General features: G+C 44.1%; 2 protein-coding genes across 7 annotated transcripts in view; one reads left to right on the top strand and one right to left on the bottom strand.

Annotated features, from left to right (window-relative positions):
* ralgps2 (Ral GEF with PH domain and SH3 binding motif 2) overlaps window positions 1-14343 on the top strand; it is a 133604-nt gene that overhangs the window by 72007 nt on the left and 47254 nt on the right. For all 6 annotated transcript variants that reach the window (XM_080430994.1, XM_080430998.1, XM_080430997.1 and 3 more), the window contains exon 9: window positions 312-438. In XM_080430994.1, coding sequence (XP_080287120.1) covers window positions 312-438 — 127 coding nt within the window. The remainder of the gene's footprint in view (window positions 1-311; window positions 439-14343) is intronic.
* The window catches only part of angptl1a (angiopoietin-like 1a), a 30037-nt gene continuing 21868 nt past the window's right edge, over window positions 6175-14343 (bottom strand). The window contains exons 4-6 of the mRNA XM_080431000.1: window positions 10307-10500; window positions 8432-8702; window positions 6175-7452 (exon numbers count right to left, since the gene is read on the bottom strand). Of these exons, the coding sequence (XP_080287126.1) occupies window positions 7265-7452; window positions 8432-8702; window positions 10307-10500 (653 nt within the window). The 3' untranslated portion in view covers window positions 6175-7264. The remainder of the gene's footprint in view (window positions 7453-8431; window positions 8703-10306; window positions 10501-14343) is intronic.

Genomic DNA, 14343 nt, shown 5'->3' on the forward strand with positions numbered 1-14343 from the left:
TTTGTGAAATAATTCAGCCTACGTTTATCCACTTTGCTTCCTTTCTGTGTCACCCTCTCCGTCTACGGCGAAAAAAAATCACACACTGCTTCCACTGTTGCTGCTGCACTTTCATGGACATTAGGCTGCTCTGGTCGATTATTCTGAATTAAAGTGAATGAAGGTGACTTATGTGAGGTAATTCTAGTGGCGAAGCCAACCGTAAGTGCTCGGCCGTGCGTTATTTACAGTATGATGAAGCTCTTTAGAATAATATAAGTATTCATTAAAAACTTCTCTCTTTCCAATTCTCTACATTTCTCCCATCCTAGTTGCTAAGTCGCAAGGACAAGGCCACGTTCGAGCGTCTCCAGTACCTGATGGATAAAGAGGACAATTACAAACGGCTGAGAGACCACATATGCAGCCAAAGCATGGTGTCCTGTATACCATACCTAGGTAACACACTCACACACACACACAGGCAACCACTACAAGTTTGCATTTTACTCCCATCCACTGTATCCCTCCCCATCAACAACTTATCTTGGATTAGTTAAAACTGCAGTCTAGAATATTGTAACGTATACAACGTTATTTTAACCACACACGCACGCACACACATACACACACACACCCCCCTAGTACATCTGCAGTGGTTGGAGTTGGTCTCCCTATTCTTCCATTGAACAATTTAGACCCTGATGTCCGGTAGGACATCATCACTCATCAGATGTAGTGCTGCCTCCAGCTCATAAGTGAGTAAGTAGGGTTGAAAGGCTTATTGTCTGTATCAGCCGAGAATGCGGGAGTCTTATCCCAATGCGCTAGAGATGGATTGCTGAGGTGGAGCGCAACACCTACCATCAGCTCTCGGTACTTACCGCACGACTTGCTGTGCTACTCATATGCTGAGTTGGTGGTGCCCCGGGATCGACCCCATGACCTTGTGGTCTAAAGGCGAGTGCTCTACCGACTACGCTACCTGGACACAAACCGTCTCCATCTCATGAGCGCGATATCTCTCCTTGCCAATCGGAGATTATGACGGGTAGATGTTTGGTTTTCTGGATTGCAGGTTTATGGTAAAATTTACTGCTTATGACTCTCTGTGTTAAAGAACGGAAAATTACACAGAAGACAGAAGATTTTTTTTTTTTTTTTTTTTTTTGTCTAGCGCGAACACCCTTTCTGTTTGCCAGGCGTACTGGCTTGACAGTGCTCTGCAGAAAGTCATAATAATGTTTTTTTTCTCTGGCCAAGTGTCCGTCGGTCAGCTTACTGTTAATCTGCTCCAAACTGCTATGGATTCTCAACTTCATTTCCCTGTGGGTTTAGAGCTGAGGAGAACACGCATATTTGTTTTACTCTGAATAGTGTACAAATGGAACAAAATGGGTAAGGCTTTGGTTTTGGTACACTGAGATTGTATAAGGGGGTTACTACAGAAGTGTGGTTTGTGGCTCCGCTTCTAGATCATAGTATTAATGTCAGCGTATAGGGCTTAACCCATTAAGACCTGGAACGCATCTGTGTCATTTTTGGGTATTTGAGCTAAAAAGCATTATTTTACACTTTGGCTATTCAAAAATAGCAGATATACAAGCTCATAGCGTGGCACCGAGTGCCGCGCTATGAGCTTGTAGATCTGCTATTTTTGAAATTTTTTGAAAATGTGTGCAAATCTTTGAATATATATATATTGTTTAAAAAAAAAAGAATGTATATATTGTTTTAAAGCAAACATTTTTAACTAAAATCTTTGTTTCTGGGGGGTCCCTGGAACAACATATTTTGAGATGGGGGTCGGCGGCCAAATACATTTTGGGGGTCCTCGACATGAAAAAGGTTTGAGCACCACTGATGTAGAAACATACGTTTTTCAGAAAACTGTTGGGATTTAGAAGACATATATTTAGTAGATTCGGCTTCATTTCTTAAAGGCTTAATGAATCCACTCACTCTAAGGGACCTTGTGTGCATCCATCCACCAAGTGGGCAATGGAAGTTTCTCAACGGTGCCTTTCAACTAGGACACATGAAAGAGTCATGGAAACATTTTAACAGCGTATTAATCTACAGGCTTTCTCTAATATTTATTCCCCACTTTTTTTTTTGGTGTGTCTATGAGGACATCATCACAAAGACATCCCTTGTTTTTTTCACACAAGGAAAATATGTTGTTATACATGTGCCGCTTGGTTTTATTGTTTGTTCGTGTTTATACACACGTGTGTGTGTGTGTGTGTGTGTGTGTGTGTGTGTGTGTGTGTGTGTGTGTGTGTGTGTGTGTGTGTGTGTGTGTGTGTGTGTGTGTGTGTGTGTGTGTGTGTGTGTGTGTGAATCTACATAATGGGAAGTCCTCATAAGTTCGTTATGGGTCTCAAATGTCCCCCTACACAAGTGTGTTTATGGGGGATGGAGTACACAGAATGTACTAAGTGCAGACACAGATTTATTGGTTGGATGTCTTAACTAAAGACACACACACACACACACACACACACAGATTCGCTCCAGCGCTGGTCTCCAGTCTGTTTGCCATTAAAAAAAAGTAAAGTAATCCCCAGAAACATAGCATTATAATCAGCTCGTCATATCCCACTTGCTGCATCATGCAAGCATCCCTGCTCTCTGTCCAGGGGGCCTGGCGGGGCCCTACTCACCAGACCCCAAGAGACATGCGACTAATGCTGTGAAATTTGCACCAGTCTGACTGCATGTCCTTGTGTAGAACATGGCACACAGAGGGAGGTGTGTATGGTCGCATGTGCTGCGGTTGTATGTGTGTGGTTTGTTCTTAAATTAATGTAAGTATGTTTCCATACAATCTGCCTGTATGCCGTGATATATGCGTGTGTGTGTGTGTGTGTGTGTGTGTGAGAGAAATAGAGAGATGTGTGACCAGTTGGCTGTCCTAAGGGCCCTAAAAGCAGGGCCAGGCTGAGGCTGGCACATCAGCAGGAAAATGCTGCTCTCTTGTTCTCCATCATAGCAGATCTAAAACGCATTAAAATTCTACCATTCCCCTCTGTCATAAATCTACCTCTGTCTCACTGAGAGAGAAGGAGCACGATGAGAGGTTGAGTGAAAGACGGAGCAAACAAGATCCCCTCAACGTGGGTCCAAGAGCAGATGCGCCCTGCTGTGCGTGTGCGTGTCGGTGTGTGCGTGTCGGCGTGTGCGCGTGCGTGTGTTTTTGGATTGTGCCGGTTAACCCATTAAGACCTGAGGCCGATACAGGTCTGTCTTCTAAATCCTAACAGTTTTTTTCCTGAAAAACGTAATGTTTCTATATCAGTGGTGCTCCAACTTTTTCATGTCAAGGATCCGCCAAAATTATATGTATTTGGCCGTGGACCCCCGTCTCAAAATATTTTGTTCCAGGGACCCCCAGAAGCAAAGATTTGAGTTAAAAATGTTTGCTTTAAAAGAATATATATATTCAAAGATTTGCACACATTAAAAAAAAAATCAAAAGTAGCGGATCTACAAGCTCATACCAAGCGCTATGAGCTTGTATATCTGCTATTTTTGAATAGCCAAAGTGTAAAATAATGCTTTTTTTAGCTCAATTCTAAAAAATGACACATACTCGTTCCCGGTCTTACTGGATTAAAGTCGGGTAGGGGTTTGTTTATGCTCCGTTTACCTCTCCAGTTACCAAACCTGCTGAGTCTGAGACTGGTCGTGAATTACACTGCCACACCACACCACAGTGCTGCTAACACAGCCATGTGTGTTTATCTTACACAGTAACATCTTGTGTGTTCATTTAACTCTGAGTCTCTCAGAGTTAAATGAACACTGAGAATTTTACTATGAACAACAAAGTTCGTCATTTGTTGTTAGATTCGATTCCACAATCTGGATTTTACTACCCTTTTTTGTCTTTGTGCCTCTTTTGTGAGTCTCTGTGGACCTTTCGTGCCTTGTATGTGCGCATGGGTGTGTATTCCATGTGTGGAATGGAGATGGATTGATTGACTTCCTTCCTTGATGCTTATCTACGGTGATAACGGCCCTCCTGGCCCAGAGACTGGGTTCTGAGTGAACTGCCTAGTCACCACTGTGTGTGTGTGGGGGTGTGTGTGTGTGTGTGTGTGTATGTGTGTGTGTGAACTCTGACCCGTTAGGCTCTGCAGACACAGACTCTCCTGTCTGCTCTCTCTCAGCACAGAGCACGGCTGTTAAATACTAGTGTGATTAACTTGTTCCTGTTCACTAGCCAATCATGACAGGACAAAGGACCCTCAGAACAGCGGCGGTACTGAAGGAAACAGACTACAGCACTACACTTTATTACATTTTCTGCATTATACGGCACACATTAACCAATAATGATCCATGCAACCCCATACTTGTTATGGTTGGTCCCGTGCTTTTCTCAGGTGTGTGTCAAGCTCACAATGCGTTGCGATGCGACGCATTGTGAGCTTCTTTATACATTTGAAAACTTGTAATGGGACATTCTGCATAACGAGTACTCTTACTTTTGGTACTTTAAGTACATTTTGATACCAATACGTTTGTACTTTTACTCAAGTACATTTTTGAATTCCGGACTTTTACTTGACAGAGTATTTCTACATTGCAGCATTGATACTTGTACTTAAGTAAAAAAATGTGAGTACTTTTTTCCACCACTGCCCAGATTCGGAGGCATGACGTGGGGCCCCCTGCATGCCACTGCGCCGGCCGGTCTGCCTGCCGGCCCGCCGCCGCTGTAGCAGCAGCAGCAGTATAGCGAGCGACAAGCGCTGTGGAGGAACCGGTGCAATGGAAAGCACCGGGCCCGGGGGCAAAGTGTCAGATCAGCCAAGCCAGCCAAACTGACTCTTGCTCTTTTTAAAGAGTTTAATTTCCCTGCTGGTTTCCATGACCTTACAGGCCTCTGTGTGTCAGATGCCAGTACAGCAGCATATGGCCTGGCTTGGCTTGGAGCCTCTCCTCTATGACTGCACGGATATACTGTACTTGAGTTAACTGACTTCAAGAGTGGAGCCCTGCCAGTTCTCTTGGCTCCCGTCCTATAGTTTTCAGTAGTTTTCGGTGTGTTGTGTCTGTGTGTGTACGCACTAACGTGCGTAGACGGTTCGTGTACATTAGCTCATCCTGGCCTGTGTGGTGTTCGCTTCAGACCGCCTCTCCTCTGCTCTGACTTACAGCTCCTGTGGGAGAAAGGGTCAGGGGGGAATCATAATTTCAGGATATATATTTTAAGGAAAGAAAAACTCAAACATTTTATGTGGAAAGAATGTTTCCCTCCCTCCCTCCCTTCCTCCTCTCTCCCCCTCTCTCTCTCTTTTTCCTTTTTTTAATCCTCACCTTCTGCTGTTCTCTCTCTCTCTATGCCTCCAGTTTTTCAAAGTGGAATCTCTTTAATGTCGTTTCTGTTCTCGTTCATACCGCGGTTCTCACGATACACAGTCAAATCCTGAGGGTAAATTTAAATAGTCCCAAATGGACCCTATCGCGTCCACTAAACATTTACTGTATATTCTCTTTTTATCCTTTACCTTTTCCTTTACTGACTCTTTCAAACCTACCCCCATCTCTCCCTTTTCTCTTCCAGAGTAGCAGAAATGTGTTTTTAATTTTAGCTTTTAACTATTCATCTTTTATCTGTACGCATTCTTTAATTATTACATCCCCTTTGGCAGTGTGGGGATCCTGCGCATGTGCTCCGCTTCACAAATCTTCGCAGAAGAACTGTGTCGTCCTTCTATCTCTCCATTCCTCCAATCTCGCCGTCCATTCATCCCTGGGAGCAGCAGCTATACATCATCCCTTCCCCTCCTATCCCTTGACAGTTCATATTGCACTTTAATCAGGAGGTTAATGTCAAATCCTGCTGTTATGTCATAAATTCTACTTGACGTCAGTGTCCGCCGTTTATGCTGCCAGGGCAAGAAACGAAAGTCTTTCTTATTTTCAATCACCAACCACAAGGTACCAGGACAGGTAAATTGTACCAATTACTTACACCATAATATCTGCAAAGTGGATTTTAAGAATGAAACGGCATCTCCAAATGCTAGCTGGTTGCCTGCCCATGTGGCCGATAAACGTGCCTGCGACTGCCAAAAACGTATTTCAGTGGGCTAGTTTTCCTAATTTGGGAATGAAATTCAGATGCCTCATTTGGAGAAGTTGTGTTAGAGCCATGAAGTTGAATGAGAGTCAGAGACGTCGGTATTTAGAAAATACTTTAATTGGAGCTGGAGGGAAACTTGATGGCAGAGCATGTCTCAGGTACTTCAACCTCCTGTCAACTTGACATGCGTCCACTTTATTGATCATTTTGGCATTGGCTGGTATGCGTGTCTGTGGGTCTAATTGTATGCATGTGTATTGTATCTGGAAATTGTATAAAACAAACAGATATATAAAACAGGGCCTTGACTACAATCCATATAAATACATTGATAAATAACAGAAGGGCAGGATGGCGGAGATACAAAAGGAGGGAACATTTGGCCTGAGTAAAATCATACCTCTTAAATTAACTCTCACAAATAAAGCCAAAGATATTTACATACCAAAGTCAGCTCAGCCATTACCACATCAGACAAGCAGAGTCCGTTTTCTCTGGGGGGGGGGGGGGGTTGTGTGGGAAGCCCTGAATGACAGGGGTCAAGCCCAGGAAGAAACAGTAAGGGTATCAAGGCCTGTACTGCAACCCTTGAACTGTTAAGATAATATTACATTCTAGCTGGCGAAACACAACTTTGAATTATATCATCTTTTTTTCATGCTAGCAAGATTTAAAAAAAACATTCAATACCTCCCACAGTGACCACTGGTCTGACCAATGAATCACCTCCATTAGCTGCTCAGGAGACGATCATGTCCAAAATGACATTTCCCTTTCCTTGCATATTGTGTGCTGTTGAGGATAGCGAGTGGACTGGGACAGCATGCTCGCATAGAGCTTGCTGTCCCAGAGCTGTGAGTGGGGTAAGGATATAGGATGTGTGCAGTGGCAGTCCTGTTCATTTCACTAATAGAGTCAACATTGGAGCTCGTCCACTGCACAAGACGTCTGGAGTCATCCTGGTCCTACCATGCGAGTACAGCACATTATCCCTCTCCCTTGTATCCTCTTGTCTCTCACAAGGCACAGATGAGGGTCGGCAGTGAGTCCTTGGTTCTGTGCTGCTTTTTTTTAACGTTATGCATTAATGGAGTAAGTAAAGACCAAGCAGCAGTAATAAGAGATGGTCGCAGGGGGGGCTGCGGGGGGGGACATTTATTTGAGCAAAGGCTGCCAACCACCTGACACTCAGTCAATGGGTCGGATCATCATGCGGGCGGACTTGAGGGAGTAGAAGCCTCCTCCGTACTCGGCCCAGAAGATGCCGTCCTGGAACTTGCTGCGGTAGACGCCGCCGCTGTACCACACTCCGTTCAGGTTGGTCTGACCACAGGCGTTGTACCACCAGCCGCCCTTATGGAAGTGGGCACAGTTACCTGAAGGAGAGGGGGGACATGGACACATCCATTAACAACCAGTGATGGACAGACCAAACTGTCGCCCGAGGTCCTCGCTCTACAATTACCAACTTTTAGCTGAACATGTTTTGGAAACATTTTTACTTCCCCACAAACGTTTTTGTATCCAGTAAACAATGTGATCTCTGCTATATCAAAATCTTGTTTTTGGCAATAGTGGTGAAGGACTGCAGTCATTTTGTCTGCCATTGGTTAAACTCTTACTCAACATTTGTCTGTAGAACGCCAAAGTCATTGTTGATTGGCTCTTGACATGAATCTCTTTGATTGGTTTACACATCCTTGATTGGTTTATATATTGCTTTGTTTTGATGAAAATAAACCCTGGCCAAATCCCTGGTTGTAGAAAACAAAATTTGCGGGTCCCTGGAACAAAATATTTTCAGATGGGGGTCCGCGGCCAAATACGTATAATTTCGTGAGTCCTTGACATGAAAAAGTTTGAGAACCACTGATATAGGAACATACATTTTTTTCAGAAAACCGATTTAGAAGACATTTGTAGATGCGTTCCCGGTGTTAATGCGTCAAAGTAAAACATGTAAGCAGTTAACCCTTTAAGACCTGGAACGCATCTGTGTCATTTTAGATTTCTTTGGCTATTCAAAAATAGCAGATAGACAAGCTCGCTACGAGCTTTTAAATCTGCTATTTTTTTTAAATCGTGAAAATGTGTGCACATCTTTGAATATATATATATATTTTTAGTTCAAACATTTGTAACAAGTCTTTGCTTCTGGGGGTCCCTGGAACAAAACTCTTTTGAGATGAGGGGCCGCTGCCAAATACATATAATTTTTGGGGGTCCTTGACATGGAAAAAGTTTGAGAGCCACTGATGTAGCAACAAGACATTTTGTAGAATCGGCCTCATGCCTTAATGGCTTAAAGAATGTTCTCAATTCTGAAGCTGGTTATATATCTCCATAGTCCCATACCTTGGAAGGCATCCTTGTCACGATCCAGTGTGGTGAACTGTTTCCCGTTGTGGCTGCTGAGCGAGTCCCCGGCGTTCCCCTGGTAGGTGCCCAGCCGCAGGCGGTAGCCCTCGCTCTCGGACTCCAGGTGGAAGCTGCTGTACTCGGCGTACACTTTCTTCCCCGTCCAGTCCTCCAGCTCCACCAGCAGCTTGTAGTCGCCCTGTTTCCCCAGGTTGTAGATGTTGTCCAAGCCGAGCCAGTGTTCGCTGTCTATGTTCCCAAAGCCTTTCTGTTAAGAGGGAGAGAGAAGGGTTCGAGCAATAATGAATGGGCTGTTGATTGGTTAAGCTTAGGACAGGTTTTATGGCAAAAAGGAAAACACCCAGATTAGGTAATGGCAATGTTTAAAAAAAGAAAAGAAGAGATTCTGTGTGGGACAATTCGGCGATGCATACCAATACAATTGAGTATTTTCCACATATTTGTATTTTCCACAGTTTCTCTGGGTTTGATTGGTCTACGCTACAGTATGAGGTTAAGCAACTGGCAAAGACGGGGGGATCTCTGTCTTCTTTCTGTGGTTAGGGGTAAGTGAAGTTGCGTCCAAGGGACACAAACAGGCAAAACGCAGGATTATACGATTTCTTGGCAGTGGGCTGAGTGAGTCCGTGCTAGCCCGGTGCCCTCAATCAAAACGGAATGGAATTGAATATGTCCCCCGTCGGACAGAAACAGTGTAAAGGGTCTGCTCCCTGGCTATTCCCAGTCGGGGTGAATTACTTGGTGGTGGGAACATTGGCGTTGAGAGCAGGGCGGCTGGAGAGATGAATGGAGCTTAAAAAAACTGAGGTCCCCCATCCCCATTACTGTCCCCCCAAAGACGTGGCATGCAATTTATATCGGTGCCTTTTTGCTTCTGCACACTGTACAGTATATCTCGACCTAGTCCTATAATGGGGTGGGGATTGTTTTTCGGGGAGAGGGACTCATACTTTAACCCATTAAGATCTGAAGCCGATTCTACAAATGTCTTTTAAATCCCAACAGTATTCTGAAAAACCTATGTTTCTATATCAGTGGTGCTCAAACCTTTTCATGTCAAGGACCCCCAAAATGATATGTATTTGGCCGCCGACCCCCATCTCAAAATATTTTGTTCCAGGGACCCCCCAGATGCAAAGATTTGAGTTAAAAATGTTTGCTTTAAAAATATATATATTCAAAGATTTCCACACATTTTCACGATTTTTCAAAAATAGCCAAAGTGTAAAATAATGATTTTCAGCTCAAATAAAAAAATGACACAGATGTGTTCCAGGTCTTAAAGGGTTAATCTGGATGCCGGGTCTGTTAGATCCCGGATCACATCTCGCCAGTGGTGGCTTAAGGGAAGGAAGAAGGAAATGGAGGAGTAAAATCACTCCTACTGGGATGGAGGGGAAAGGAGATGCTTTTCCTTCTCAGTCCCACAGGGGCTCTATTGATTTGTATTTATAGGACAGGTAGGTTCCTGCAGATCTCGAATGATTGTGTGTGTGTGTGTGTGTGTGTGTGTGTGTGTGTGTGTGTGTGTGTGTGTGTGTGTGAGGAGTACCGTGGCCGATCCTTTCCTACAGCCCATTGAGTACAGCTTAACTTGATCGGTCGTTCGTTGGGTTGGTTACATAAGAGCAGATTTGGGGAGAGCTGTGTTTGTGGCTCTCTGCTGTGTGGTGGCGTTGTCTCGACTGGTCGGATAAGGCCCTAAGAACGGAGGATCAGTCCGTGGCTCTCTCTTTGAGTTGTTATTTTGACTGGTTGTCTCATCTGCTGTAACTCATTTTGTGACCACTTTGCAGTTAAACTCTGCGCAACCTTTCGTGCGTGACTCTTGTGCCTGAACGAACCTCTTACCTTGTAATTCTCCCAGTTTCTGAAGAAGTTTACAGAGCCGTCTTTTCTCCTCTGCAACACGGTCCACCCTCCGTTGTCTAGGCCGTGATCACACCAGGCTTGGATGAGACGCTCGCTGCCGTCCGTCTTCAGCAGGTACATCCCACTGGTGCTGTGTCCTGCCTGCCTCACCTGGTAACAGTCCCTGAACGGACCTGGAGAGACACACAGCGTAAGGGAGGGTGTGCATGAAGGGAATTAACAGATTAGATCAGGGGTCTTCAACGTTTTCAAGCCAAGGACCCCTTAGCTGAGAGAAAGATGAAGCAGGGACCCCCGCTGTATTGTTTACAATTGCGTTGCAGATTAAACTTTTTCATAGATGTCATAGATAGATTCATTGACTATAAGTGTTGTTTAAATTCATGTTTTCTGTTCATTTCAGACATTTAACCACTTAAACCTTCAATACTTAGTACTTGATTTGCTCCTTTCCCGCCTCTACACCAAACCTCTTTGCCGAAAATAGCCGATCTACAAGCTGCGAGGCGTTGTGAGCTGTTAGGGTTCAAGTGGTTAATATAATCCCATTACACAAAGATTTGGCGGACCCCCTACAGTAGTTCTGAGGACCCCCTAGGGGTCCCGGACCCCCTGTTGAAGACTAATTATTCATGCAAACAAATTGTGAAGAGTTATGAAAAGACTTTCAGTGACCATTTTCGTCTAAAGAAAATGTTTTGATTGTAAAATAACATAAGACATGCTTTAATTGAATCAACATGACATTGTGGGGTAGAATATCACTCTACGTCGTACTACATCAGTATTCCACCCCACCACTAGTTGTTGGCAAACTACATACAGGAAACCCCTTAAAGTGTTTTGGCCCACCAGTTCCTAGGAAAAGCTCCCATGCATGCATGGTTCTGAATCATGCATTGTTCAGCCTGTATAGAACCTTTACTGTGATGTAAGCTCTCTGCTAATAGCCCCGCCGCCCTATAGTGTGCTCGAGGTGAATAAGATGTCGACCCCTTTCACTCTGCTTATGTTAAAGTCATCACCATTACTCTCGAGGTTGAGATAGTGAACAGAAGACAAGAGAAAATGGGGAAGAAAGATCTTGCCAAGGCTCTCTGGTTTGAGGGGGCCTCCTTCTTGCTCAAAACCACGAAAAGTCCTGCGGTCTAAAGTTATACAAACTCAAACACTGACTTAAAATTCAATACATTCACATGCATTTTGTTAGTAAAGGAAAACCCATAGTTGCACTGCATCCAGGGCTGAAGCAGCTATAGCCCTTAACCCTGCACATTTCAATTTTTCTCCCCTGTGTGAATGATGTGTATTGAAGCAGCATGAAGACAGCATTGTGCAGGGGGGCCTCCAGGGCCCAAAGATGGTTTTCTCAGCTGGGTGTGGGAGAGTACACAGGGGCCCACTGTAAAGCCCCACTGTAGATACTTTAAGCTCCCCCCCCCCCCAGCACAAGCTTGTATTTTGTTAGTAATAATCTGGCTTCATCAAACCTGCCTTTTAATTCTGGAGGAGTTCTCCCTTCCTCTTTTCCCTCTCCCTATCCTCTAGTCTACTGTGTCTATCTTTCACTTTCTGTCAGTCTGAAGAGTGGTTAACGATCTGGGTTAAAAATAAATGGAGACATCTAAACCCCTTGTGGTTTTTAAATGGGCCTCGGCTAGACCAGACTGTGGTCTGCGAGGGTGTATTTACAGTAGGTGAACCTACGCGCGTGAGATCCTATTAGCAGTCTCAATGGAACCACTTGGGCACAGGGTCTTGAGTTTGACTCGTTTCTCCTTCTGATCCATGATGAGCACATACAGTTGAAGGGAGTTGAGAAAATTAGATTGAAGCCATTTCACATTTCAGTGGTACAGAAATGGAAAATAAAGACTATAAAACTCCTATAAATCCCAACAGTATTCTGAAAAAACGCATGTTTCTATAATCAGTGGTTCTCAAACTTTTTCATGTCAAGGACCCCCAAAATTATATGTATTTAGTTGCGGACCCCCATCTCAAAATATAGTAGTTCCAGGGACCTCCAGAAGCAAAGATTTGAATAAAAAAAAATCGCTTTAAAACAATAGATATTAAAAGATTTGCACACATTTTCACGATTTTTCAAAAATAGCAGATCTACAAGCTCGTAGCGCGGCACTCTATATTCTATTCTATTTTTGTATAGCCAAAGTGTAAAATAATGCTTTTTTAGCTCAAATCAAAAAGTGACACAGATGCGTCCCAGGTCTTAATGGGTTAAACCCTATATACTTAGTTGACATGGGTTAATGGTAAATGGTAAATGAATGGTGCATTTATATAGCGCTTTTATCCAAAGCGCTTTACATAGAGTTTGCATTACATTCACCCATTCACACACACATTCACACACCGATGGCGGAGGAAACCATGCAAGGCACCAACCTGCTCACCGGGAGCGATTAGGGGTTCAGCGTCTTGCTCAAGGACACTTCGACAGCTTCAACTCTTCTGGGGGAGCCCGGGATCGAACTGGAAACCTCACGGCTTCCATCCGGCCGCTCGACCGGCCACTCTACCCCTGAGCCACAAGTTAGGAGTGCTAGTATTTTCCCTCTAAACCTAATTTCTTTGCTGAAAATGGCCGATCTGCAAGCTCACAACGTTTTTGGCTGTTTTCACCTGATGTTCACTACGGTATTTAGTTATTCTAAGGCTCATTACAGTAGACATGCAATATACGGGGCTCGTTAAAGGGGGTTTATTTTCGCTTGCATTCGCCCAATGACGTTTTGCCTGGGCCAACACTCTGCTTCTCCTGATAAGTATAATTGATGAATGGTTGATGGTGCGCTGGCTCACGCAGCTAAAAGGATCCATCCCTGTCTGTCTGATGTTTTTCTTGGGTCCAGATTGTGGTGCAGGGAGTCCACATTGAGAGTATTAGCAGCTTTGCTTGGGCTGTGGACCAAAAACCTTTGGAGCCCTCTGCATGCATTCACGTATGATTTAGATGTTTATGTAGGCTGGTCGTGGTCTGTCACCACAGTGCCAGGTGATCAAAAGGCACGGGGGGATTAAGAGAGAGGAAAGATGCCGGGCAGGTGAAATCAGGAGACATTGTTTGGAGAACTTCTTAAAGCAGCTGCATCTTGCTGCTCAATATACTCATTAAAATAGTTTTTTTTTCTTTGTTTATTCCTGCACCAATGTAGAGGAGTCATTATTTGCAAATAACCACAATTACACCCAATGCGTCTTCTCCTCTGTAAGTGCAGCATACCCATGTCTACCTCCCCCATCCCATCCAGTCCTTCCCTGCTATTTCTAACATCTCGCCACGTCCCCACAGGTCCTTTTTTTTTTTTGGTTTTGTTTTGTTTTTTTGTTTTACTTGGCGGCTTTAGAAAATATGGCCCCTTCCCCTCTCAACCCTTTCAACTTGCAATAGTCCTGGCATTATGTGTGCAGGAAGTGGACTGTGTAGCCTGAAGGAGTTTGTGGGTTCTGTGGAGACCAGTGTGTCAGTTCACCCAGAACCCTCTCTGGAGGTTCCTCTAACCCAGTGTTTCTCAAACTTTTTCATGTCAAGGACCCCCAACTTGACACTTATTAGCCCGCGGACCCCCATTTGAAAAGATATGCCATAGGGACCCCCCATAAGAGATGATTTTTGGGCGGTGTAGCCGCCCCTATAAGTGGGGTTGGGACACCTCATTAGTACAGGTTAGATCACATATTTTAATAGCTTCTTTTTTTTTTGCTTTTTTGTGAGATCTGACGTTCATAGTGACAGAACACTGTCCCCAAAAAAAACAAACAGAAGTCTCGCTAGACGAGATTGAAATTTCGAGATTTCAATCTCGTCTAGCGAGACTTCTGTTTATTTTTTATTTATTTTTTTGGTTGCATAGTGTTCTGTCACTATGAACGTCAGATCTAAAAAAAGAAAAAGAAAAAAAGCTATTAAAATATGTGATCTAACCTAAGGCCTATCCGCGCACCTTTTAAGCTGTGGCGGCTCAGGGGTGGAGTTATGATTTTTTTCTACT

This window comes from Gymnoscopelus braueri (assembly GCF_963280865.1).
Source record: "Gymnoscopelus braueri genome assembly, chromosome: 6".
Classification (NCBI taxonomy): Eukaryota; Metazoa; Chordata; class Actinopteri; order Myctophiformes; family Myctophidae; genus Gymnoscopelus; species Gymnoscopelus braueri.